The sequence below is a fragment of the Erpetoichthys calabaricus genome, chromosome 9, assembly GCF_900747795.2.
Source record: "Erpetoichthys calabaricus chromosome 9, fErpCal1.3, whole genome shotgun sequence".
Classification (NCBI taxonomy): Eukaryota; Metazoa; Chordata; class Cladistia; order Polypteriformes; family Polypteridae; genus Erpetoichthys; species Erpetoichthys calabaricus.
The window spans coordinates 93,379,652-93,406,242 of record NC_041402.2 but is presented as its reverse complement, the minus strand read 5'-3'; the positions used below and the strand labels follow the sequence as shown (position 1 = coordinate 93,406,242).

General features: G+C 39.2%; 1 protein-coding gene across 1 annotated transcript in view; it reads left to right on the top strand.

The window, feature by feature from the left end:
* LOC114657947 (uncharacterized) overlaps positions 1–26,346 on the top strand; it is a 48,825-nt gene extending 22,479 nt beyond the window's left edge. The window contains exons 7-11 of the mRNA XM_028809934.2: positions 7,405–7,442; positions 7,753–7,957; positions 21,117–21,212; positions 21,381–21,506; positions 21,606–26,346. Coding sequence (XP_028665767.1) covers positions 7,405–7,442; positions 7,753–7,957; positions 21,117–21,212; positions 21,381–21,506; positions 21,606–21,916 — 776 coding nt within the window. The 3' untranslated portion in view covers positions 21,917–26,346. The remainder of the gene's footprint in view (positions 1–7,404; positions 7,443–7,752; positions 7,958–21,116; positions 21,213–21,380; positions 21,507–21,605) is intronic.
* Positions 26,347–26,591: the final 245 nt, after the last annotated feature.

The window sequence follows — 26,591 nt, the reverse complement described above, 5'->3', positions numbered from 1 at the left end:
AATGGAGCTTTGTATCTCTCTAGAACACTAATGTAATTAAATGCATCCATTGAATTCGCACCACAGGTTTATAAGAGATAAGCAGTCTAGTCATGCACCTGGAGCTTTCATTTTACAAAGCTCAGAATGTAAACCACAGGTCTTGAAGATACATTTGGGACAGTGAGCACTTTGCATAGTTACAAAACATGAGAGATTACTTCCTAGTGATTTTTTTTCTATCCCAGATCTCTGACAGCAAGCTCAGTTTTATGAATAGTTCTGTAGAGAAGAGCACTGAAATGCAACTTAAAGTCAAGAAGGATATATACTTCAATGTGTCAAAGAAATGATTTATATATTATTTAGTTAAGAGTTTAGGATAGAATTGAAGTGAATCCAAAAATGTTTATATTAATATCACCAGACATACAGGCCACATTGTAAGCACTGCGGCCTCACAGCCTGAGGGATCATGTTACTCCCTGCTTAGTAAGATCTTTCCCCCCACAACCTAAAAACATGTATCTGAAGATTATTGGTATCTGTTATCTGACCCTGGAAGTGAACGTGTCCTGTGAAGACTCTGCAACATTTGGTGAGGATGCCTGAGAGGGTTATCAGGGTCTCTCTACCCTTCAATGAGAACATTTTTAAGAACAGAGGCAAAAAGAAAACCCTCTGCATTGTGAGAAACTCCAAACACCCCTCTAATGAACTGCTTGATCTCTTGCCATCTGTTCAAGTTGAAGTTGAAGTTCAAGCACTTTATTGTCATTGTGTAACACAACGAAATTACTTTTTGTGACAGCCCCAAGGTGCATTTAAAGAAAAGTCAAATAATTCCAAGTATGTCGTATACAGTGTTAAGTGATCAAGTAACCAGAGTAAATTATTATTGCTCAAAGTACAGCAGTTTAAATTGTTATTGCGCCTGTTAATGAATAGTACATTCTATTCTATATTGTAATATATTAGTATATTGCACATTACCAATATAGCTTATTACAAATGTTCAATTAAAAATGATCTCAGACTGAGGAGATTCAGAGTACAGAAAGTTTATGGCAGATGGGAAAAAGCTATTTTTTAGTCTCTTTGTGCATACACGGATTGACCTAAAGTGTCTTCCTGACGGGAGGAGCTCAAACAAAGAATTTCCAGGATGAGTTTTGTCCTTGAGAATGTTTTTGGCCCTTCTCACATAGTGAGTCTTATACAAGAGTTCGAGTGATGGCAGTTCAGTCCCAGTAATGGTCTCTGCTGTTTTTACGACCTGCTGCAGGGCTTCTTTAGCAGCCTTGGTGAAGCTGTTGTACCAGGCCATCATGCAGTTAGTTAAGATGCTCTCTATATTGCATCTATAGAAATTAACCAGCAGCTTCTGGGGGAGGTCAGTTCTCTTTAGCTTCCTGATGAAACAGAGGCGTTGTTGTGCTTTGCCTATTATAGCCAAGTTGTTGTCAGCTCAGGACTGGTCCTCTCAGATGGTGACTCCTAGAAACTTAAAGCTGGAAACTCTCTCCACAGCATCTGCATTGATTGTTATTGGACTGTGATTGGTCTTTTTAGTGGTCCTAAAGTCCAGAATAACTTCTTTGGTCTTTTTGGTATTTAAGACCAGGTTGTTGGTGTTGCACCATGCTATCAGATTCTGAACCTCTTCCATATATGCAGCTTCATTGTTGTCTGTTACAAGCCCAATTACAGTCGTATCATCCGCAAATTTAACAATAATGTTTGATTGGTGGATGGGTTGACAGTCATGGGTGAAGAGTGCATAGAGAAGGGGACTTAGTACACATCCTTGCGGCACACCAGTGCTCAGGGTAAGGGTGGAGGATGTGTGTTTGCCCATCCTGACAGACTGGGGGCGGTTGGTGAGAAAATCCAGTAACCAGCTGCATATGGACGGAGCAAGTCCTAGTGCATAGCGTTTTTTGATCAGCTGGTTAGGTATGATGGTATTAAATGCAGAGCTGTAGTCAATGAAGGGCATCCTAACATAGGTGTTGGGCTTTTCCAGGTGCGAGAGGGCCACACAGATGGCGTCCTCAGTTGATCTGTTTGACCGACAGGCAAACTGGTGTTGGTCTACATCAGCTGGGATGGAGGCTTTGATGTGGGAGATTACCAATCGTTCAAAGCACTTTGCGATGAAAGGGGTGAGAGCAACTGGTCGATAGTCATTAAGACAGGTTATCCTAGGTTTTTTGGGAACAGGTACAACGGTTGTGGATTTCAGGCACAAGGGGACTACACCTGAGGAAAGAGAGAGGTTGAATATGTGTGTAAATACCTAATTGGTCAGTGCAGGCCTGGAGCACACGTCCTTGCACATTATCAGGACCTGCTGCCTTCCTAGTATTGATGTTTTCGAGTGCCCGCCGCACATTATGTATGTGTACGACCACAGGCTGTGAGTCTCCGGTCAGCTCGAAGCTGACTGGAGGCTGGTTATTGTCCTTGTCAACCCATGCAAAGAAACTGTTAAGTTCCTCTGCTAGGTTGGCATTGTTATTGGCCAGTGTGTATTGTACATCATTTTTCTTTTTATAATCCGTGATTAATCGGATGCCTTGCCACATCCGCTGTAAGTTTGAGTTACTGTCAAAGTCCTCCTCCTGGTAGGAGATATTGCCCAATAAAATCAAGAACAGCCAGACTGTGCAATAACTTCTTTCCACAGGCAATAAGACTGTAATATGCACATACCAAGCCAGTTTTTATACACGTAATTATTTATTTTCAGCTGTAGTATTTAATTGACTATTTTACATAAATATTGGTTGGACTTTGGGAATTTAACACTGTCTTGGTTTACTTTTTAATGTTTTTTATCTTTCCCTTTTTGCACATTTTCTGGTCTTGAGTAATGCAGTTTCGTCCCACTGTATTTTAGGTAATAAACTTGAACATTAATGTGATAGACAGGTGCCCCATTTCTGCCCCAGATATGGCTTATGCCTTTTTCTCAATACTCTAGACTTGAATCCAGTATTGAAATATGTGTTTTCATAAAAGAAATAGATGAAGTAAACTTTACTGTTTCTTCTTGGCCTTCTGTACCTCTTGATAGTTTTTTAAGTTTATTTTTTTAAAGTCTGAGGTTTTTCTTTCAGAAATTAAATGTAATAGTTTTACCTACTGCAAATCTGATCTGCCACCTCATAATGAAACTTTCAATATTATGATCACTGGATTTCTCTTTGATCACATTTTTATAAATACAATGAAAACACTATGTTGAATATTAATGCAGAAATAGATGATTTTTAAAATATATGAAAACAAGTTCCTCAAGCAATTGGTGAGAAATCAAATTCTCTAGGACAGCTGAGAGAAATAATTCCTCCTGTATGTACTGGATCTGCCCCACAGACTACTCCAAGTGGGAATCCTACTTCATGCCCAAACCACCTCAGCTGGTTCCCCTCAATTTGGAGAAGCAGCAGTTCTAGTCCAAGGCCCTCCTGTATTGCTCAGGTCCTGCATGAGAACATCGCTTTGGCCTCTTTTACATGAATTCTTCATCTTTCAGACACTAATCAGAGCTTGTGACCTTATGTGAGGATAGTGATGTAAACTGACTGGTAAATCAACAGTTTAATCTGTGGAATTAGCCCTTTCTTTAGCATTATTTTTCTGGTTAAATTGCTGCCATTTCATTGCTCAATCTTACGATTAACTTTACCCTCACTCATAAACTAGACCATGGGTACTTGGACTCCTTGCTTGAGTAAGATACCCACATTATATTCAGCTGTGAACTGTTCTAGTGCAGACTGGAAATCACAGTCCTAAGAGGCCAAGGAGACAGCATCATCTGCAAACAGCACAGAAGCAGCCTTTAAGTCCTACTACTGGATTCAATGAAAATCCCCAGCTGTGCTTTAATATACTATCCATGAAAGTCTTGGACAACAGAAGAGTCGAGATGCACCCTTAGTGCAACACCCACATTAAATGATTTCAACTTGGCTCCAAATAAGTGAACAAATAAAGTATTTACCTGTTAATATCTGAGAAACAACCATCAACCATTACTATAAAATGTTGGCTTTTGGGTGTTATTATAAAAATGCCTATAACATTCTTCTCTCTGCTTTGAGAATGATAATACTATTACAAATCACAAATGAGTAATACTAAGTACTGCAAAAATGCATCTATCACTCATTAACTATTATGTAAGAAGACCTTAACATACAATTCTTTGGGTCCTCATAACACTTACAAATCATCAGTAAAGTGTTTTTTTCATCTCCGCAATGTGACCTGCTAACAAAGCATCACTTTGGAGTGATCTAAAGAGGCTTAACTGAGACACATTTCTCTCATTATTGCATATTTAGCATACAACCCTGTGAATCCTTCATATTAACAAGTAATTTTACAATCATTTTAATATGCCACACTGTACAGAGATGAGGTGGTTAATATTGCTGCCTCAGTGATCCAAGGACGTAGGTTCAAATCCAGTACCTGCTTGCTATCTGTGCACAGTTTCTCCCAATTTAACAAAAATGTACTGTATGTTAGCCTTGTGTGCATAGGTATTGCGAAAAAGCTAAAACTAATAAATAAATGATTTGTGATGATCTAAGGACCTTATGTTAAGTTTGTTAATGTCTTATTAATAAAGTTGCTATGAAGTGTTACAAATACATAAATAATTGTCTGTTGACAATTATAACTACTTGAATGTACAGGAATCTGTAAAGTGTTAAATAATATTTCTTAAATTAGATTAGAGATCTTTATTATCACATGCACTGCAAGAGAATAGTCAAATTTTTATGCCACAGTTGTGGTGATGTTTAAATAAATATAATAAATAGACAAAAGTAGCAGAGGTTAATCCATCCATCCAAAGTCGGGTCGCAGGGGCAGTATCCTAAGCAGGGAAGCCCAGACCTCCCTCTCCCCGGTCACCTCCTCCAGCTCCTCTGGGGGGACCCCGAGGCACTCCCAGGCCAGCCGGGAGATATATTCCCTCCAGCGTGTCCTGGGTCTGCCCAGTGGCCTTCTCCCAGTGGGACATGCCCGGAACACCCTCCTAGGGAGGCATCCAGGGGGCATCCTAACTAGATGCTCGAACCACCTCAACTGACTCCTCTCAATGCGGAGGAGCAGCGACTCTACTCCGAGTCTCTTCTGGATAACTGAACTCCTCACCCTGTCTCTAAGGGAAAGTCCAGCCACCCTGCAGAGAAAACTCATTTTGGCCGCTTGTATCTGCGATCTTGCTCTTTCGGGTACACTACCCAAAGCTCGTGGCCATAGGTGAGGGTAGGAACGTAGATCGAATGGTAAATCAACAGCCTCGCCTTTTGGCTCAGCTCTCTGTTCACCACGACAGACCGTTGCAAAGCCCGGATTACTGCGGATGCCACACCGATCCATCTGTCAACCTCCCGCTCCATTCTTCCTTCACTCGTGAACAAGACCCCAAGATACTTGAACTCCTCCACTTGAGGCAGTAATGTGTTCCCAACCCGGAGAGAGCATTCCACTCTTTTCCGGCAGAGAACCATGGCCTCGGAATTAGAGGTGCTGACTCTCATCCCCACCGCTTCATACTCGGCTGTGAACCGCTCCAGTGAGAGGACAAGTAAATGAAAAAATAAATAAACAGTACAAACAAATGAATAAATGAATATGGTAAATAATATAAGAGTATAAAAATAAATAAGGCAAAAATGCACAGTACAATTACACATAAGCCAGCAGGTGGATGCAGTACTCAGGGCAGGCAGTTAGGATCAGGTTACTAGGAATTTAGTGACCAAATGCCCTGGGAAAGAAGCTTCCCCTGAAGATGGTGACACAAGTGGTGAGGGTCTGGTAGTGCTTCCCAGAAGGTAGAAGTGAAAACAGAAGGTGAGCTGGATCAGTGTCATCAGAGGTGATGGTTTCAGGTCTCCTCAGACATCTTGTTGAGCAGATGATATGAAGCTGTGGAATGTCACCGCAAGTGATTTTAGAAGCTGTTTGCAATCCTGGGCAAATCAGGTTGCCAAACGAAACCATAATGCATCTGGTCAGGATACTTTCAATAGTTCAGTGGTACTAGGGTGTTGTACCGTGTTAGCCATGGGGCCTGAGTTGCCTCGAAAGCTTGCATATTGTAATCTTTTTAGTTAGCCAATAAAAGGTGTCATTTCAATAGTTCAGTGGTAAATATTCACTAGTGTTTTGGCTCCCACCTCAAAGGCTGTTTAGCCTCCTGAACACTGAACACAAAAGGCATTCGGTGATCTAGACACCCAAGAACCTGAGCTGCCAACTGTCTGGACAGGGGAGCTGTTGATATAGAGTGGATTGAGACTGTCTTTGTTCTTTCTGAAATCAACAATCAACTCCTTTGTTTTGTCAACATTCAGGGAGAGGTTGTTGTTATGGCACCATAGAGTCAGTTCTTTTCCCTCCTTCCTGTCAGCAGCCTCATTATTTTCAATGATGAAGCCAATCACAGTAGTGTTGTCCACAATACTGATGCTGCTGTTACCTTTTTTGACTCTTTAATGAAAGTTATTATAAAGAGTTATCCTTGTATCAAACTCATTCATTCATTTTTGGAACTTGCCCAATCTTATGCAAGGGGCACCAAAGCCAAACTTGGCAGCATTATGCACAAGGCAGGAGGAAGGCATCAATGCCAGCGTATCATAGTGAACACCCACTATGGCTGTGAGACGTGGCAGTCATTTGGGATGTTGAAAGAATCTAGGGCACCACAAATTTCAAAAATCAGTGATATTACCAGGATTTGAACCCATGACTCTGAATCAGCAGTATCAAGAACTGTGCCACACTCAAATAAAACTAAATTATTATAGAATAAAACTCTCTAATCATGAACTTATTTAGTGTCTAACTTCAGAAACTGGTAAACAAGATGTCTAATTAAATAGGTCTGACAGGTTTAGCCTCTGATGGTGAGAGACTACTTATAGCCAACAACCACGATGGCTGAGGAGCTACCTCAATGTTCATGCTCAGTAATTTATGAAAAAACATTTTTACATTGCCACCACACTCCCCCAGTCAAGTCTGCCTACAATAAACTATCTGTCCCAACGTAATACAGTGTTTTGTTCTTTCAAAACATGAAAGTTTCCAACTTGTGAATGCAGCTGCAATATAACATTTTAATGCATTTTTATCCACTGTTCTAATTATATAAGATAGGCGCCCACATAATTGAGCAAAGTGTCAGAGTAACTTTTTCCACACAAATTTTTGCACGGCCCCCAAGCGAGCTCTCCTCTGTGTTTGTCTTGCATGTTTGTTCAGCTGCATGGTGTGTGCTCATCTGACTATTAGCCAAAACAAAGACATGCTGGAAGTGTGTTGTGAATGGACACTGTTAATGGAGCTTCTCAACAGGCCACTTTTGACCCTTTCTTTTTTATGTTCTAGCTGATGTCGTACATCTGTCTGCTGAATATTTGGATGAGGTAAGTAACAGCTGCTGCACAGAGCATATGATGAGTTAAAGTCTGCTGCAATTTCTGCCGGAAGAAAGAGCTTTAAAGTTACAGGAAAGTGTGGTAACAGAATACCCAGGTTAACACCTTTGGAGATTATAGATAATTTTTCCGATATATCAAAGAGACATTTTTTTTACAATGTAAACAGGCTACTGTAAAATGTACCTGCACATGTGCAAGCATGTGTGTCCTGTTTCTGTTTCCCACGGACCTCTTTTTAAATTCTCTCTCTTTGTTCAAAATGGCCTTGACTCTTCATCTAATATATTTTTCACAGAGCCTGAATGCTATACTCCAGGAGACACACTTTGCAGAGGAGAAGCTACAAAATTCTTTGCTTGATACACCACTCCCACCATCCCACTCAGATGCCCTTGCATTGTGCAAACTGGAGACAAAGCCAGATGGAGCCTCTTATGAGACGTTAATGCAGAAAGGTGAACCGGCAAGAAGAAAAAAAGAGAATCATTCATTACCTCAAGGTCTGTTTCAAGGACAGTAAATAAATGCCTCGCTTTTAATAGCCATCCATTTTCAATGTAATATTTGTGGTAGGGTTCAGCTGGCTGCCATCAAGAAGAATAAGCCTGAGCCTTTTCTGATTTTCTTTCTTTGTCACAGTGTTTCTGTTCCACCCCCCAACATAATAGAATAAACATTTAGTACTGTCAAAGAATTCAAGACAAAACTGAAAATACAGGATCTTGCACAATAGTTGCCACGGCCATATCAGTATAGAATAAAATGTGCAAGTAGCATTTTATTATTTATAATTAAAGAAATGAATAAGGGAAAACATTTACTCACTTACTCCATTTGCACTAATCTTGAAGATGCGCCCACCCCCCCAACACCTTCCATCTAATAACTCGAGGAAATCTTAGTCCCCAAGCAAACTTTGTTTTGCATACCCCCTCCGCCCCCCCCCCAGAGCACATTGTCATAGTTAAATGCATTGGTTCACAAGGATTTAAAGTCACAAAAAAATCACATTATATGAAGTAACAGGACCAGCAAAAACTTCATGTCCTGACTCATACAGCCCATGGACAACCAGCACACATTAAATATACAGTATGTAGGGCAAGTGTGCTAAAAAATATATGAATGCGTTAATATTACAGAAGACTAATAACTTGTGAGTAATTAGTGCTGTATGGATAGATATGCAAGCAGAATGGAGCGGTGGATACTGTTCTGCCTGTGCTGTACTGGTCTGTGTTGGTGAAGCAAGAACTGACTCTGAAGACAAAACTCAGTCTACATCCCCATCCTTACCTACTGTCATGAGTTGTGGGTAAAGTTCAAAAGAATGAGATCAATGTAGAAGCAGCAGAAATTAGATTTATTTCACAGGGTGGCTGAGCTGTCAGCCTGTGATAGTAGAGAAGCTCAGAGATTTTGGACAGTCTCAAAGTAGAGTCACTGCACCTCTGTTTTTAGAGGAGCCAGTTGGGATGCCCCCAAGGTGGCTCATCCCACTGAGCGGAGACCCTGTGGCAGACCCAAGATATGCTGGAGGGTTTATATCCCTTGGCTGACTTGGTAACATATGGGAATTCTTTAGGAAAAGCTGGAATCCGTAGCTGTGGACAGGAAAGTCTGGAATGACCTGCTTGGCACGCTGCCACCGCAACCCACACCAGGAAAAGCAGTTTCATAAAATGAAATGAGATATTCAGTCTATGTTGTGATCTAAGGAGCTGTTGAATAAGCTAAGACAGATGGATTTGTTGTATGTTATCCATGCCATAAGTTATGGGATATGTTTTATTATAGTACAAGTGTTTAAACTCAGTCAGGCAGATAACAGAGGTGATTCTTCTTTGCAGAACAAAAGAAATAGCAGTACAATACCTATGAAAAGTATGAACAGCTTGGAATTTTTCATATTTTAATATCATTCAGTACTGAATAGAAGTGAATTTAATTTGGCTTTTCTGACATCGATCAATTGAAGATGTAAAAGTGAAAACAGATCACTGCAAAGTGGACTAAATTAATTACAAAATATAAAACAGAAAAGTAATTGATTGTCTAAATATTCATCCCTTCAGTATTTAGGAGATGCACATTTGGCAGCATTTCCAGCCTTGAATTTGTGTGTGTTAATCTCTCTCTCTCTCCATCAGCTTTGGACATCTGGACACTGCAATTTTTCCCCATTCTTCTCTTCAAAATTACTAAGGGTCTATCAAGTTGCTTGGGGATCACAAGTGCACAGCCTTTTTCAAGTCCAGCCACAAATTCTCAATTAAGAGTGAGGTCTGGACTCTGACTCTGCCAATCCAGGACATTAACGTCCTTGGCATTAACCTCAAGCCTGATTCATGCTTAGAATTCTATGCAAAAACAGTTATTCCCGAGTCACACTCAGGCAACATGTAACGAATGATCTGCTTTATAGCGTTAAACCTGAAAAATTCTCATCTAGACAGTATTCTGCTGCCATCTAGTGGATGAAATAATATCATGCTGCAAACAAAATACTGTAATTCATATTTCTGTTCTTTCTGCCAACTTATTGTAACTTAATGGTAACTGGTCGATATTCATGACACGGATGGAGCCTTCAACCAAAAACACAATGGCAAATGAGAAGCTGTAAAGCCAGTTTTTAGATCAAACTGATAATGAGCCACTGCTCAAACGAGTGATAGTGATGATGATGTGAATTGGTCATCAGATTATTGGCACAGTGAAACTGACACCCATTCGTCTGATTCCAAACGAAAAGTTTCTGTGATGTTCATGTTTCGTGCTGACAATCCTGCACCTCCTCATTGCCAATTTATGAGTAACCCCGGACTAAAGATGTCTGTCGATTATGATTAACTGGATTATTCACCATTTGCCAATGACAGTTGGGTGGACAAAATTGTTGTTGAAACAAACCACTATACTGAGCAGTAATCGAAAATTCACAATAAAGCATTTGCTTGTTGCTGCAGATGGCATGTGGGTATTTTTCAGTCTACTAACGCTGCTGGGCATAGTGGGCAATGCAGACCAGAGATGGTACTAGTCCACAAACCGGTTGCTGCAGGCACTCATTTTTGTCAAAGTTATGAGTCAGTGTTGTTTTTCACTCATTATGAAAGACCTGCATTTTACTAAATACATGACCATGATGATTCCAATCACTCACCACTGAATCTGTAAAAACAGTGAAATGTGTATCAGGCAATCATCAAAAATAAGCAGAAGGTGTATTGATTAAAGTCTCATGGGTTACAAGGGAAGGCTGACATGAATACAGTACATCACATCTAGACAGGCATGATTCAGTATCGAGTTCTGCTGCGCGAAGCAATTTCTGCACATACCTGGAACTCTATACAGTAGTTTAGACTGGTAGAGAAGTCGGGTGGCAAGTACAATCAATACGGCATGACTACATCATTTGTGCTGTCACTGGCGGATCCTTTGCTTGACCAAGGTTACTGTATAACAATGGATCATTTCTTTATGTTGCCTTAACGGACGCATACATCATACCACTGTATGGTTGGTATGGTTTGATTATGTGCAGTGTTGGGCTTTACCCCAAACATGGCATTTAGTCTGATGGCCAAAATCTGTCATGTATTTTTTAACAGATGCTTTCTCTTTGACACTCACCCATAAAGCTGTCACAGTTGAAGCACCCAAGCCACAGTTGTTTTATGTGTAGTCTTTCTGCACATAGTCTTTCTGATATTATACATCATTTTAAAAAATGTATTTGTATTTATTTTTTAATTATATTGTTGACACAGCATTTGATTATCTATATATATAATTCACTAAGGCAAGACAACCATGGAAAGCACGCCGGAAGGGGGCGTGGATTCACTAAACTGCCGACAAGTAAGACACCCATGGCGCACGCAGGAAGGAGCCACGCCCACCAACTCTAAGCCCATTGGATACGACGACAACTCACAGAGCCACGCCCACCAACTCGGACGCGACGCCTCCGAAAACGTGCCGTCATTTCTGTTTGTCTGTGCTACAGTGCACATGCAGCTCTGAGCCACGTTGACTTTTCATTAGTCAACCTCAGTGGAACCTTGGTTCACACAGAGGCAGCACCAGAGAGAGACAGAGGCACACACAGGCAGCCCGAGAGAGAGCCACGCACACACAGGCAGCACGACAGAGTCACACAAACACAGGCAGCGCGACAGAGAGAGCCGCGCAATCCTTTAAAACTGAGGTTAAAACACAATGAAGGAATCAGTCTTTAAAAACCAATAAACCCTGTGCCTCTTTTTCATTAGCGTCTCACCTGCTTCACCGCCCTGCAACAGTCGAGACGCTTTCTCAGCAGCTGACCTTCTCTGTGCCTGACTCCACTACTGTCAGTCGCCTGATTAAAAATGGTGAACTCCTGCAATGTTACTATCTTGCTTGGCTTTTAAATAAAGTTCGGATTTGTTGAAATGTTCCTTTTTTCCCCCCTGTGCTTAAAACTCATTTTAAAAAAAAGTGTTTATACAACTGCTGCAATGTTACAGAGAGAGAGAGAGGGCTCGTGTGCTTCTGAGAGACAGAGGGGGAGGGGGCTCGCGGGTGCTGCTGAGAGGGGGGGGGGCTGGGGAGGCTCACGTGCTGCTGAGAGAGAGAGAGAGAGGGGGGGGCTGGGAAGGCTCGTGTGCTGCTGAGAGAGGGGGAGGGGGCTCGCGTGCTGCTGAGAGAGAGAGGGGGGTGGGGAGGCTCACGTGCTGCTGAGAGAGAGAGAGAGGGGGGGGGCTGGGAAGGCTCGCGTGCTGCTGAGAGAGGGGGAGGGGGCTCGTGTGCTGCTGAGAGAGAGAGAGGGGGGGTGGGGAGGCTCGCGTGCTGCCGAGAGAGGGGGCTTCCGTGCTGCTGAGAGAGAGAGGGGGGGGCTGGGGAGGCTTGCGTGCTGCTGAGAGAGAGGGAGAGGGGGGGCTGGGGAGGCTCTCGCGGGCTGCTGAGGGGGGGGCTGGGGAGGCTCGCGTGCTGCTGAGAGAGGGGGAGGGGGCTCGCGTGCTGCTGAGAGAGAGAGAAGGGGTGGGCTGGGGACATTAAAAAAGCGGCGTGATTATGCGCTGTATACTACGCTGCGGGTTGGTATGCAGCGTGTAAAACAGTTTGTCGCGGATAATTTGCCTTTTACTTTAACACGAAGACAATTTCCTGTTAGATTTGCCTGTGCGATGACAATTTATAAGGCACAGGGCCAAACTTTCAAAAAGATGTGCATGTATCTGCCAAAACCAGTTTTCAGTCACGGACAGTTGTATGTTGCTCTCTCCAGAGTTCCATCTTTTCATTCACTTACTGGTATGCCTGCAGGAACACGTGCAGCGAGCGAGAGAGCGAGCGACACACACACGCATACAGGTGTGCGAGAGAGAGAGCGTTAGACGCATAAGAATAATAATACTTCATTACATTGATATACCGGTGTTTTCAGTATTTAAAACGCTATCCACACAGGGAGAAACCGGGAAGCGAACCCAAAATCTTCCACAGTCTCCTTACTGCAAAACAGCAGCACTACCACTGCGCCACAAGGCAGTTAAAGAAATCTCTGGCCTCGATTTTGTTTTCACTTCTGTTTACAGCGATCGGATCGTAGCGTGCATTGTTGCAATGTTACTTTTCTTGGTGGCTTATTACATTACAGATGTTTCACATGTTAATTTTTTTCCCTGTGCTTAAAAGACATTAAAATAGTGTTTCACAACTGTGACTCCAGAACAACTCAGTACGCAAGCTATATTAAGCGTCAACAACGAAGCCTCACTACACCTTAATGAACAAGTGCTGAAACGTATCCCTACTGACGAAGTAACTTTCACCAGCGTGGCCTCCATCATCACAGATGATCCCGCTTTCAGTCACAGACAATTGTATGTTGCTCTCTCCAGAGGTCCATCTTTTTATTCACTCACACTGGTATCCACAAACCCGCCCCATTTGGACAACTGGGTCGTTCAGCAAGTGTTCACCCATCAATACATAATTATGCGGCGTATGTTACGCCGCGGGTTGGCTAGTAATTTATATTTAAATGTAGCTGACACTTGTAAACCTGACTTATTGGCTGCCAGATGTTCATAATTTGTTCTGATTTTAAAATGAATGAAACAATTGTCAGGAATGGGTGATTGCTTAATTGTTTTGTTTCTTTCTGTCTCTATGTGTTATTTTTTATTCCCATTTGTTATTTTTTCATCATTATTTCAGCAACGTAATGATCAGGAACACATTAGTATTCACAATAATTCTTATGATTGCCAGGCAAATAACAAGTAAGGGCTGGCAGAATTATATTATATTATCTAGTTACAAGCAAAAGTCAGAAAATCAAAAGAAACCATCAAAATTTATAATCAAAGCCAGTTAACCAAAAATCATACTTGAAAATAAACATTGCAAACTCTTCGTATGAGCTTCTCTTAATTGGCCCTAACTAACTCTAGTCTCTTATGTCTGTTTTAAGACAAGGATCCAATGTATAGATGAATAGATCTTATACTGTATGGGCAGGGCAACATGACATAATATATTGCATTATTCCCTCATCACGTAACCAGCATTTAAAAAGTCTCAACTCCAAAAACACATTTGAATCATTTCTGAAGTTTTTATTTTGTTTTGGTGTGTCATTATTTTTGATTTTTGTTCAATTAGTCTTTGCTTTTTTTAGTTTTTCCTTTTCATTGGGTGGCACCATTTTTGTGGCAGCAGGCGTGGTATGTGTTATGTTGACAGAATTGTACTTTAAAAGAAGAAGATATGCATCAGTAAGGCTTCCAAACTTTAATTGACAAGAGACTTAGTGCTCAAACAATAGAAAGAAAAATATAACTGAGAGAAAAGTAGTGTGACTTCTCCTTTGAATTTGTTTTATTCCTAATGGCATACTGAAAAAACAAAATGACTCCGGTGTATCAGATCCTGCTAGTGTTCTTGACTTTTCTCCTGATCAGTCCATAATAAGATATTCACTAACAAATCCTTCCAACTCGAGCTTATCCAATCCAAGCACATTAGCAGTAGTATTACAATGTTAATAATATTGTTCTTTTCACATATATAAAGAAAGTAATCATTTTGTAAGTGTGCACATTACTGCTCCTAGGTGGGCAGCAATCAAGGCAACTTTCCAAACTCTAATAGCAATGTTTCATTACCTCCATTGTATCATTAAGTTTTTGTTTATAGCTAGTAGAGACTGTCACATTGTTATGAAACATGAGGTGTCTGTAGATTATTGTGAGAAGAGAGAAAATAACCAGGATTTGATAAATGTGAGCCAAAAAAATATTTTATTTGGGGAAAACACAAACCAATGAAAGATCAAGCAAATAAAACACGAGGGTGAAACAAGAATCAAAGTAGAGGACGAAAAGGAGTTCAGAAAGAAAACCAGAAACAAAGCCTGATGCCAGGACCTAATTGGTAAGAAACCCACTATCGGTAATAATGTTTTTGTTTTAAGGACCTAAACCCACCAAGGTATAATGTACTGTATATTGGGAGCTGCATCAAATTTGTAGATGCAATGATCGTGGTCACATGGCACCTTCTCCCATGTCACATAAGCAAAGGAAAAACAATAGATAAATTAAATAAAATTGTGAAAATAATTCAAAGTTATTAAAAAAAGCCTGAAATATACTAATATAAATTTATACAATTTGTTGTTACACATACCAAGTGAAAGGTTTTTCCATCTGTTCCTGTGATTCTTTTTACAGAGCATCATTAAATTCTTAAATTCTGCACTCTCAAAACAAGAGAGCCTGGCACAGATAACTGTTGCTTCTGATCATTGGTAGTTTATGTTTATGTTTCCACCAGTGTGAAGCTGACATTTTCTCATAGAGTTCTTATTGTACCCTTCAGTGACTCTAGTCAAGACACTTGCTCAGAACTGTGCTGTCTGTACTGGCTTCTGAGTGTAAATTATGTCACTGTATAGTTTCTCTTTAGTGGTGTTAACTTCAATGCAGCCTAAAGAGTGGTTGGTAAATATTTAAGCCTGTAGATCCTGCCTTTTGTTTTTTATTTTTAATTTTAAATTAGTATATCCACCTTTTAAACCAACGTGCCTTATTATTGGTAATTTGCAGTGTTTGGTAAATAGACATTCTACAAAGGCCCAGCATCACATCAGACTGTAGCTCAACTGACTCCAGGTAATCCTTACTTATAAAAAAAATCCTCCTAAATACATTATGTTGAATACTGTATCCTCACTTTATGTCCAGTTTTGTTAACTGGTTAGGGGGGGAAGAATGCTTGAAAAGAGGAGAACTCTTTGTCTTATTTTGTTTTGTTTTGTTTTGTTTAGTTTGAGTTAACATTTAATCTATCATCAATAGATAAAAGCTTATGGTTTACTAAAATTTAGATGCTACCATATCATCAGAGATTTGCAACATACTGCTGAATTAAAAAAAAAATAAGAGTGTTAGTAAACACATGAAAAAAACGCAAAGGAAACCACATACCATTACTGCATACTTGCTGGTAGACAAGAGATAAACAACACTATGATGCTGATAACAACTTACACTGAACTATCCTGTTCAATTTAGCACACTGCTTAAACCTTTTTATGAAGAATTAATTTATCCATCCACCAATTTTCTAACCCATTTATTTATTTCAGGATTTTGTGGAGTGGGTATCTAACCTGGTTGCACAGAGAACATGGCAGAAACAATTTGTGGATGGTGCGTCAATTAAGCACAGGGCACATTAGTTGAAAGCTGCTATTTATCCTAACATGTAGGCAGAAACTGGAGTACCTGGAGCAGAGTCAGCCCTAGACAATTTCGGGCCCAAAGCAAACTGATACCAAGAGCTCCGGCCGCCTAGCGATTTCCTGCATTCTGAGCTGCAGAAATGCGCTTTCCCGGCATCTACAACCATCACTTTTTGACGATTTCCATTTGACACTGACAACCGTAACCATAACACACTGACAGGAGCCAAATTTGCAGGCTGTCAGCGCAGACTGTCGTACAAGGCCCTGAGTGAAGGGTATGAGTGATGGAGGTCGGAGCAGGCCCGCATAAATGTCTTTAGTGACAATACATTAACAGATAAATCTACATTTTAGCCAGCTTTTGCTGTTTCCACCAGGCAGCACATGGAGGTAAATAGCTAGGCCAAGCACTTTTTTTTTTGCTTTTTATATTTTTTATATATTTTTTTTATTTTATGAAGATGAGAGCCACATTATTTTGTTTTTACTTTTTTATTCGGTTTTAAAGCTTGTTTTCATACTTTCGAGATATTCAGATTTCCATATAAAATAACTTACCAGCAGATATTGAAATCTATTTCACACAAAAGACACTTTTCGAACCTTGGCACTGGCAAACTCATGAATAAGTTCAGAATAATCAAGAGATTTGACTATCTCTTGCTCAATTGAAATCAATGCCAGACTATTCAGATGTTCGTGGCTCATGGAGCTTCACAAGTAATTTTTTGATAAGCTTGAGTTTTGAAAAACTCCTCTCCTCCGAAGATACCGTTATAGGCACAGTCAATGCTATTCTGTTATCTTTGACTAATGGAAGTTCAGTCCTGGTGCTAGTGCTGCTGCTGCTGCTAGAGCTAACCGTTTTCGTTAGGAAGCGTTGCAGAGCGCCTTTTTGGGTAGCGAAGAATTCATCTTTCGCTGCTTTTTCTTTACGTTTTTGAGCACCTGATTTATATTTCTTTGGCGGTGGAACTGAAGACATTTGGAATGCAATAATTTCAAACTGTGGAAATTCGGCAAGGCCTAACTACTATCTACAAGACGTTCTTTCTAACAAAATGGAAATATATTGATATGAAGGAAAGTGATGGCTTTATGAAGAGAAGGGCCCCTTTTATACTCTGTCAAGAATGCAGTGCGGCAGAGCGGCCCTGACTGAAGCGTAAGTGGCTGCCTACTGAGGACAGAGGCACAGATGAGCCGTGGAGGCGGCAACAGGCGCGCGGGCCCTGAGTGAAGCGTAATGAAGATTGGAGTGCTGAGTGGAGATGTCCACGTGGAGTAATTAGGTGATGGAATATGTTACCCGTGAATTATATATATAAAAAAATTAGTAATAGAGGTTGGAGTGAAGGAGTCTGTTGCTCCATTGGGCCCTCCGCAGCAGCGTCGCATCACAGGAAAAAAAAAAAACCTTGGGCGCAGTGGCCCCCCTCCAGCTGTGGGCCCGAAGCGGTCACTTCGTCCTAAGGCCGGCTCTGCCTGGAGAAAAAGACAGATTGCAGATTGCAACAACCTTGGAGTTTTGAAGCAACAGTGGTAGTCACTGTCCTGCCATGCTGCCATGCTTTTGATTAATGCTTTGACTAATTATTCTTGTGTGTTTTAATGCTGTTCTCCCAAATTCCTTTGTAAAGCACCTTAAGCTAGAGGTGACTATTAAAGATATAGAGAAAGTTAAAGAAGAAATTCCACATAAAACTTTTCTAGGAACAGAACTGTGAAGAAACATATAGCATTCATATTTAGTCCCACAAATCCAACATGGGTACAACTGGTTAAACAGAAAAGACTATGTCACAAGTGATTATATGTAATGATTGGGGATCTGGACTCTAAAGAGTAAGTGTGCAGGTATTATGAATCTAAGTCTTCAAGCGTGTAGGCTCCTTCCACACTTGTTTGTTGATTTTTGTTTTATTTTTCTTATAGTTGTTTATATTTATTGTTATGACAGTGATATCACCATGTAGCCATTTTGTTAGGCAATTTCTTTTCTGGTGTTGCCTTTTTGTGATGTATCCTACATGAACATCACCATATTCTCTATTGCAAATCCCCCATTTCTAGTTACTGTACATGAACTGCAACCTATGAGGTCATCACTCATATGCTATAAAAGATGAGAGTTTCACAAGGCCCGTGCTTCGAATTAAGACCTTAAAATTCAAAGGATCTTTTGAATATTGTAGGTTGTTTAACGAGAGAATCATTATAATAGAACCTTAGCTTTGCCTTTTGACTTTGACAATTGTTTAACATTTTAATTTTCTTGTTCTGGTTTCTTGTCTTGTCTTTCCAGAAACCTACTTTATGTTTGTCAGTAGATTGCAAATTTAGTTATGTTCAAATTCTGAGTATCTTTAAAACCTTTGTCACAACATTAAATTCAATTCTCACCTTTAACTCAATGTGTGACTATTATCAGGCACTTAACTGCCTATGCTTCATCTCAAAAAATATACAAGGTATAGTGGATTCAGAAAGTATTCAGACCCCTTCCCATGTTGCATCCCAGAGATTTGTTTACAACTTCAGTGGAGTCCCCCTGTGGCAAATTGAATTGAATGGACATCATTTAGAAAAGGCACACATCAGGTCCCAAAATTCACTCTGCAAGTCTGGACAAAAACCAAGCCATTAAAGAAGAAGGAACTTTCTGTAGATACCTCCAATCAAATTGTGGAGGAAAATAGATAAGGGCAAAGGAATTAAACAATTTCTAAAGTTTAGAGTGTTTCCCAAAGCTAACCAGCAATTAAATACTCTGAATAAATGAGAAAATGATTTTCTGGTCCGAGGAGTCAAAAAGTTAACTCTTTGGGCAGAATTTCAAGTCATAGGTATAGTACTAGGGTGTTGTACCGTGTTAGCCATTATGAATGTAGAGAAAAGCCAAGCAAAATGACACCTTTTATTGGCTAACTAAAAAGATTACAATATGCAAGCTTTCGAGGCAACTCAGGCCCCTTCTTCAGGCAAGATGTCTTGCCTGAAGAAGGGGCCTGAGTTGCCTCGAAAGCTTGCATATTGTAATCTTTTTAGTTAGCCAATAAAAGGTGTCATTTTGCTTGGCTTTTCTCTAAAGTCATAGGTATGATGGAGATCAGGCACTGTTCATCATCTGCTTTATACCATCTCTATGATAAAGCATTGTGGTGGTAGCATCATACTCTGGGAGTGGTTCTCAGTGTTAGGAACAGGAATACTGGTCAGAATTGAGGGAAGAATGAATGTGGCCAAATACAGAGGGACCTCTGAAAAAACCTGCTCCAGAGTGCACATGAACTCAGACGATGGTTTACTTTTTAGCATGACAATTACCTCAAGCATATAGTCAAGACAATGTTGGAGTGGCTTCAGGGCAATTCTCTAAAAAACATGTTTCCACTTTGTCATTATGGGTTATTAAGTGAGAATGATAGGCAAATACTCCAAATGTATCCATATACAATAATTCTGCAACATAATAAAGTGTGCAGAAAGTCAAGGGGTCTGAAAACTTCCTGAATCCACTGTATGTAAACCTGAATTTGCAAAATACCTTGGAATTCTTTTCAATATGTAAAGACATTATGTAAAATAAAGTTTGTTAGCGTTTTGTACAATGCTAAAAAACACACACTGGACAAATCTTTGTGGCTAGATTTTAGCAACGAAATCATGGCACAAGCGTCTTGCAGGTTTCTCACTAAACTTCAGGCATGGATAAAATCAATACGAACAGGCAAAAATTTGAAAAATCCTTTATAAGAAAGCCAATTCTTTCAAGCCAAGCAGAGATATTAATGTCTTTCACAAAGACTGTGAGGTAGTCTTTTCTGAAAATGCACATAATCACAATACCAAATAGAACAAGTGAGGATATGATGTATGTGAGTCATGTCAAAAGCTGGTGGCACATAGATAGTCACATGTATCCTCTCCTTGGATCAAGAAACTCTCATCAGCTATTTTCAAACTCTTACTCTTTAGCATTTATAAAAGCTAAAAATGCTTACTAGCAGAATGGAGCGCTAGGACTTTCTACTTTTTTTATCACAACTTTGTCATGTGTTTTGCGTATTGAGTTTAGGTTACCAATTCTTTCTATTCCCCATCATGTTAAGATGTCCTGCCTGATTTTAGACTGTGATTTGGTGTTTTTCCTCTCTGTGACTTCATCTTCCAGTGTTCTTCTATCCTTTTCTTGTTAATGTCCTCACTCTTTTACAAAGGGCTCCTAACAATAAATATATATGAGTTTCAAACTTGTAAACGCTGTTGGAGGAATTTGATGCACTTCTTGTTCCAAAACCTTTTCAGTTCATTAATGTTTGAGGGCACTGATTTTCACACAGCTCTCTTACGTTCCTGCCACCGCATCTCAAAGGGGCAAGGATATGAACTTTGACTTGATGATGACTTTGTGTTTTGTCCATTCAGTGGAAGATTGGTGGGTGGGCTTGTGACTAATGTCCAGTAACATGACCCAATACAGCTTAGCCACTGGATAAATGGACTCACATTTTCCTCTAGAAAACTATGGTACAAAAAAGTATTTGTGGTATCCACAGTGACTGCATAATGTCTAGGTGTTGTGGCTCTATAATGACCTCTCTAACCATGTTTTACTTGTTAGAGTTCAGATCCTTGTGGTAATGTGCTGTGCTTACCTTTCACTAGACACAGCATTGAGGATAATGACCATATAATTTTACTTTAGTCTCAACTGTCTAGAAAATATTGCTTCAAAAATCTTAATATTCCTTCAGAAGCAACTTTGCAAATCTAACCCATGTTCCCTGACTTTTCTTGGATAACAGGCCTTCCCTTTATTATATATTATTATTACATATTGTTATAAAATAATCATATATTATTATTTAAATAATAGCTGTCTCTATCTCATTTTGTCTTTCATCATACAGGAGTTTCACAAAGCCTTGACTGTCTCACACCAGTCAAGGAATTAACATTGGACTGGGACTGGGTTTGTTCCTCTAATGAAGAAGTTAAAAAATCAGGTAAATATTTTTGTCTTTGGTTTTCATTGATAATAGCATTCTTTGAAGACTTTGGCATGTTGTCCAGCTACTGTACCTAATGTACTGTATGTGTGAACTAAGTATAAAAGCTAGAAGTGAGGTTTGTTTTTCTACCCCATTTTTATCGGTTACCTAAAATATTTTCAGATTCTGAGGAAACGTCTGTAACTCCTTTTCAGTATTCTAACAAATTACTCACTGAATCTAAGACTCTTTTGTGGTCTTCCCAATTACCCATGAGTCTAATCAGTTGCGATGGACTCTCTCCGGCAGGTATGAAAGTCATTTTGCTTTATTCAAACAAGAATATGACAAATATTTGGTGTCCAGTGCAGAAATCGACCTATAACAAAAGTTTTCATTCATTTGCAGGTGAGAATTTGAATCCCCAGGTATACCCGATATTAACAAGTGATCCTTCAGTAACCTCTGATGTAGAGGCAGATGGAACAGATGCAACCACAATGACTGCATCAGAGCAGTTTGGCACAGTTAACCATAATATCAGCATTGTGGTGAGCCCACCTCCTCTCTGTACAGGAAACAGTTCATCAGACCTTACTAAAAACATTATAAGATTCCCTTTAGCTGAGCCTGTACCAAGGTGGAAAAAACATATCATAGCAAGCTCTTGTCCCAGCCGCTTTGGTTTAGAACCTCAAGAAGATGAATGGACTGGTTAGCAGGCTATGGAAACACATGACATTCAGGCCCTCTCTTTTATTTGGAGAGCAACAGATTCATATCAGGTATCAGTTGTGCTGCAACCTGAATTAAAGAATGATTAGAAAGAAAATATCTGCATCAGTGTATCTTGTAAATACAATAATGAAGAGACTGAGTTTCACTCACCACAGGACCACCAAGTTAAAATACATGTACCAAAATAACGGTCCATTGCTTTTACTTATTTCTGTGAAAATATGCATTTAAAGAATATGGTATGTCTATGTCAAACACTGTGCAACAACAGTGTAAAGGTATTTAACAAACACAATATAATCTAGTTGAGTGGCACAATGACGTAGTGGTTAGAGCTGTTGAATCAGAACCCCAGAGTCCTAGGTTAAATCTGCAGCCCAAGCACTGTCCGCATGTATGTGTCTGCTTTTTCCAAAGGATTTTCCTTCCATGTGCCAGAAATGTATGTTTTGGGTTAAGGGGTGACTTGCTTTTAATAGGTGAGTTTGAGTGTCTGCACAAATGTCCCCACTGACAGACTGTTACCCTTTGTAGGCTTTGATTCCCCGAAACCCTAAACGTTATTAAGTGAGTGTGAAAAAGGATGGGAGGACCTTCTGCATATTTTTTACTACCTTAGGTTCAGAACAAATTGCACTTTTCTAAAATGATCTCTCAGTATTCCCTGTTTATTGATTTTAATTAGAAGCAAATAACATTCCATACAATCAAATCAAACTTAATAAGCCAAAATTCAACACCCAGACAAGAGAAAGAGAAGAGAGCCAACAACCAGAGTAAATCTTTAAAAGCAGCAAGGAATATATATAGTAGCTGATATAGAAGCTTATTTTTAAAATGTTTTGAAAAAATCCTCTAAGTGACAATTTGGTATGTTCCCATTTCAAACAGTATAGAAAATCAGTTACCCACTGACATAAAAGAGGTGGGGTGGGATTCTTCAAATTGCACAAGATAAGTCTACATGCTAGTAATGAGGTAAAGGCAATTACAGCTTGTTAGTCCTTCTCCATTTTAAGCCCAAAGACAGCTATTAATGGATTAGTATTTGTAACAGCAAAGCTGTCTGAGAGGCATTCAAAGATTTTTGTCCAAAGTGTTGTTAATTTGGTGCATGTCCAAAAAAATGTGGCCCAGTGAGTCTGGAGCTAGATTGCAACATTCACAGGTGGAATCTTGACCTGGCTACATTTTTAACAATTTTAAACAAGATAAATGTGCTTAATAAAAGATTTTAAGTTGAATTATTGCATGCTTTGCACATATGGAGTTAGAGTGCATTCCATACATTGCTGCCTTCCACTCCTTTTCTGAAATATTAAGTGAAAGATCCTTTACCCATTGTACTCTGAGATCTTTGAAAAAAGGGACTTTTTTCTGGAATAGAAATAGGTAGGAAAATTGGGCAGGTTCTGTTTAGCAAAGTTTCTAATTTGAAAGTAGTGGAAAATTTGTGTTGATAAGAAGTTAAATTAGAAGCATAATTGTTTGTATTGTGCAAAGATATTATCTATTTACAAATCTCTACATTTTATAATCCCAGAGATTTTTCAAATATTAAATACTGTTTATGTCTGATAGGGTGGTAAAAGGTTGTTGTCGTGTAGAGGTGCAACAGATAAGAGCTTCTCTGTCTTAAAGTTCTACATTGGTTCCATATTCTGAGTGAATGAAGGGCAACTGGATTATTGGAACATTGATGTTAATTTGTATTTACTAAAGCACAGAGCAGGGAATATAAAGAGATACTGTAAGATTTGATTTCTATTGCAAACCAGGCTTGTATATATTCATTCAGTTTTGTTAATGTCCAGGTGGCCTGTATATTTGCCACCCAGATGCTTTGAAACAGAAAAAGAAATTGGGAAGGATGTTCATCTTGACAGTTTTGATTCTCCCTGCTAATGTGAGATGGAGGGTAGACCATTTGTTCACATCTTATTTATTTTTTTTCCATGTAGACAGCAAAATTTTGTTGAGAAAGAGATTTATTTTTACTTGTGATACCTGTATTTCCATCCATCCATTATCCAACCCACTATATCCTAACTACAGTGTCACGGGGGTGTGCTGGAGCCAATCCCAGCCAGCACAGGGTGCAAGGCAGGAAACAAACCCCGGGCAGGGTGCCAGCCCACCGCAGTACCTGTATTTACCCCTTGATATTTAAACTGACCTACTGGGAAGTTGCCGAGTCTAATATTCTGTGCTAAAGAGTTCACTGGAAAAAGCACACTTTTATTCAAATTTATTTTGAGTCCAGATGCTTTTTGAAAATAAATCTGCTACTGCTTTTAGGACTACTGGCACAGAATTTTTTTTTTTGGTCAGATATACAGTATACAGTACCACATCCTCTGAATATAGTGATATTTTCTGTTCAAGTCTTTATCTGAAAATCCCCTTTATCTCTGATGCACTTAGAAAGTAAACAGCCAATGGCTGAAGGCAATTGAAAAAGAGCAATGGTGATAGGGGGTAACCTTGACAAGTACCACGTTCTAGGTCAATGTAGTGAGAAATAATGTTAATACAAACTGAGGCTTCTAGAGTAGTAGTTTGATCCATGCACATATGTTTGGGCCAAACCCAAATTTGTGCAATTTGGTGAATAGGTAGTCCCATTCAACCATATCAAATGCTTTTTCTGCATCCAAAGATAATAAGATATCTGGGATGTTAGATTTAATGAGTGAATATACATTTGTATTATATTAAATAAATTAGAAGCTATGTGTCTACCTTTTGTAAATCCAGTTTAGTCTTGTAATATTACAGAAGGAAGCTCTTTCTCAATCCTTCTGGATTCAGAAGTGAGATTGGTCTGTATGATGCACATTGCAATAAGTCCTTATTTTTCTTAGGAAAGACAGTATTCCTGATGTGTTTCTAACTGCCTTATAATTTATTATATTTCTTTTCAATTTAAGAGTTTCACCTTATGATTCAGCTATATATCTAATGGTAGTTAAAAAATGACTATTTGTTCCATATTATAAAAATGTAATCATAAAGTGAGCATTTTTCATTGTTTCAATGTATCTCATTTATCCTGTGTGATTGGGTGACCGTGTAACAACTGAACACAATATTAAAAGGCAGTTGTGGGATGAACAAATTGAGTTATCAGGCAAAAACTAATAATAATAATATTCTTTCCAGCTGTCTGTCCTTCAGAGGTCACATAATAAGTTAAGATGGGCCATCACAATTGAATGGCTGTTGTTTACAAAGTGCTGTTACCTACAGATTGAAAAGAATATTGCAGACTTTAGCTATACATTTATTTAAAGGATGTAATAAACACAGAAGGCATGTTTTCTTAAATTGACTGCTTTGCCTCTTCAAAAATCTTTTTCTATCATGAGGGAACAAGGGATTCCGTAGAGCTCAATTGTATGCTGCAAAATGTATTTTTAAAATTTATAAAAAAACACTTCACTTTAAACCACAGTTTTATGTGTCAAATTAATATACATGTATGCCATTATTGTGAAGAAATAACTGGCATGTAAAATACTGAACCTATCTTTTAAAAGGCAAGAATCTCAGGTTTAATGAAGTGTGCATTGGTACTATTACCATCTATTAAGTTTTTCAAACAACTGTTCCCAATAAAAAGATGCCAAGATCCACTGTTTTTTGTCCATAGCTGGGTGCAAGACAGGGACTATCTCAGGATGGAGGACCAGTCAATTATAGAACACACTGACACACATACACATGCAAACTCATACTTAGGCAATTGACAGTTGCCAGTCACAAGAAATATTGAAAGAAATCAAGGTAGCTAGAAAAATACTCTCTCAGAAACAAAAGATCAGAAACAAATTACAGATTATTACTGAACTAACATTTGATCCCTAGAGCCATGTTGCAACAGTGTTCCTGCACTGATAACAATAACTAATAAAATTAACTATGGATCTTTATTTGACATGACAATAATTGATCATTTCTCACTTTGTTTTGATAAGCCATGTTGTCTATTCCAAAGAAGTGCGGAAGCAGATCCAAAATTGGCAACACAGGACACAAAAGCAGAAACCCATCCTGAAAGTGGCATTTATCACTATCAGAGCACACACACACACCCAAATGAGGTCATCTTAGGGCTACCACTTAATCAAACATGCATGTCTTTGTAATATTGTAAGAAGAGTTACGGAAAATCCATGGGAACATGATACTACACAGTGAACAGGCCAGAAGTTGAATCCAGGTCCTTGGAGAAGTACCACAACAGCTCCAATCAGTGAATCACTGTGTCACCTGCAGGTGATGATGTATTAAAAGCAAATATACTGTGAAATATAAATAAATTGTATTTTGCACATGAAAGCATCCTTGCTTATCTAAATTAAGGTGTAAATGTTATACATATTTTAATAAACATTTTATTGAAAACAAACTGCCTATTTAATTGTGCCATTATTATTTGGAATGGGGGGAGGGTGTTCATTAAATAGATTTTTTGTATTTGAAAATTATTCCAAAAATATATTGTGGTATCCCCAGGGGTAAATGAGAATTGCCTAACTTAAGATACAATTTTTAAAAACTTTCCTAACCAAGAGGAATTGAAGCTACTCATCATTAGTAAAGCAGCAAGTATAACAAAAACAGACCATCTGTAATAAATCTGATCTAAGACAA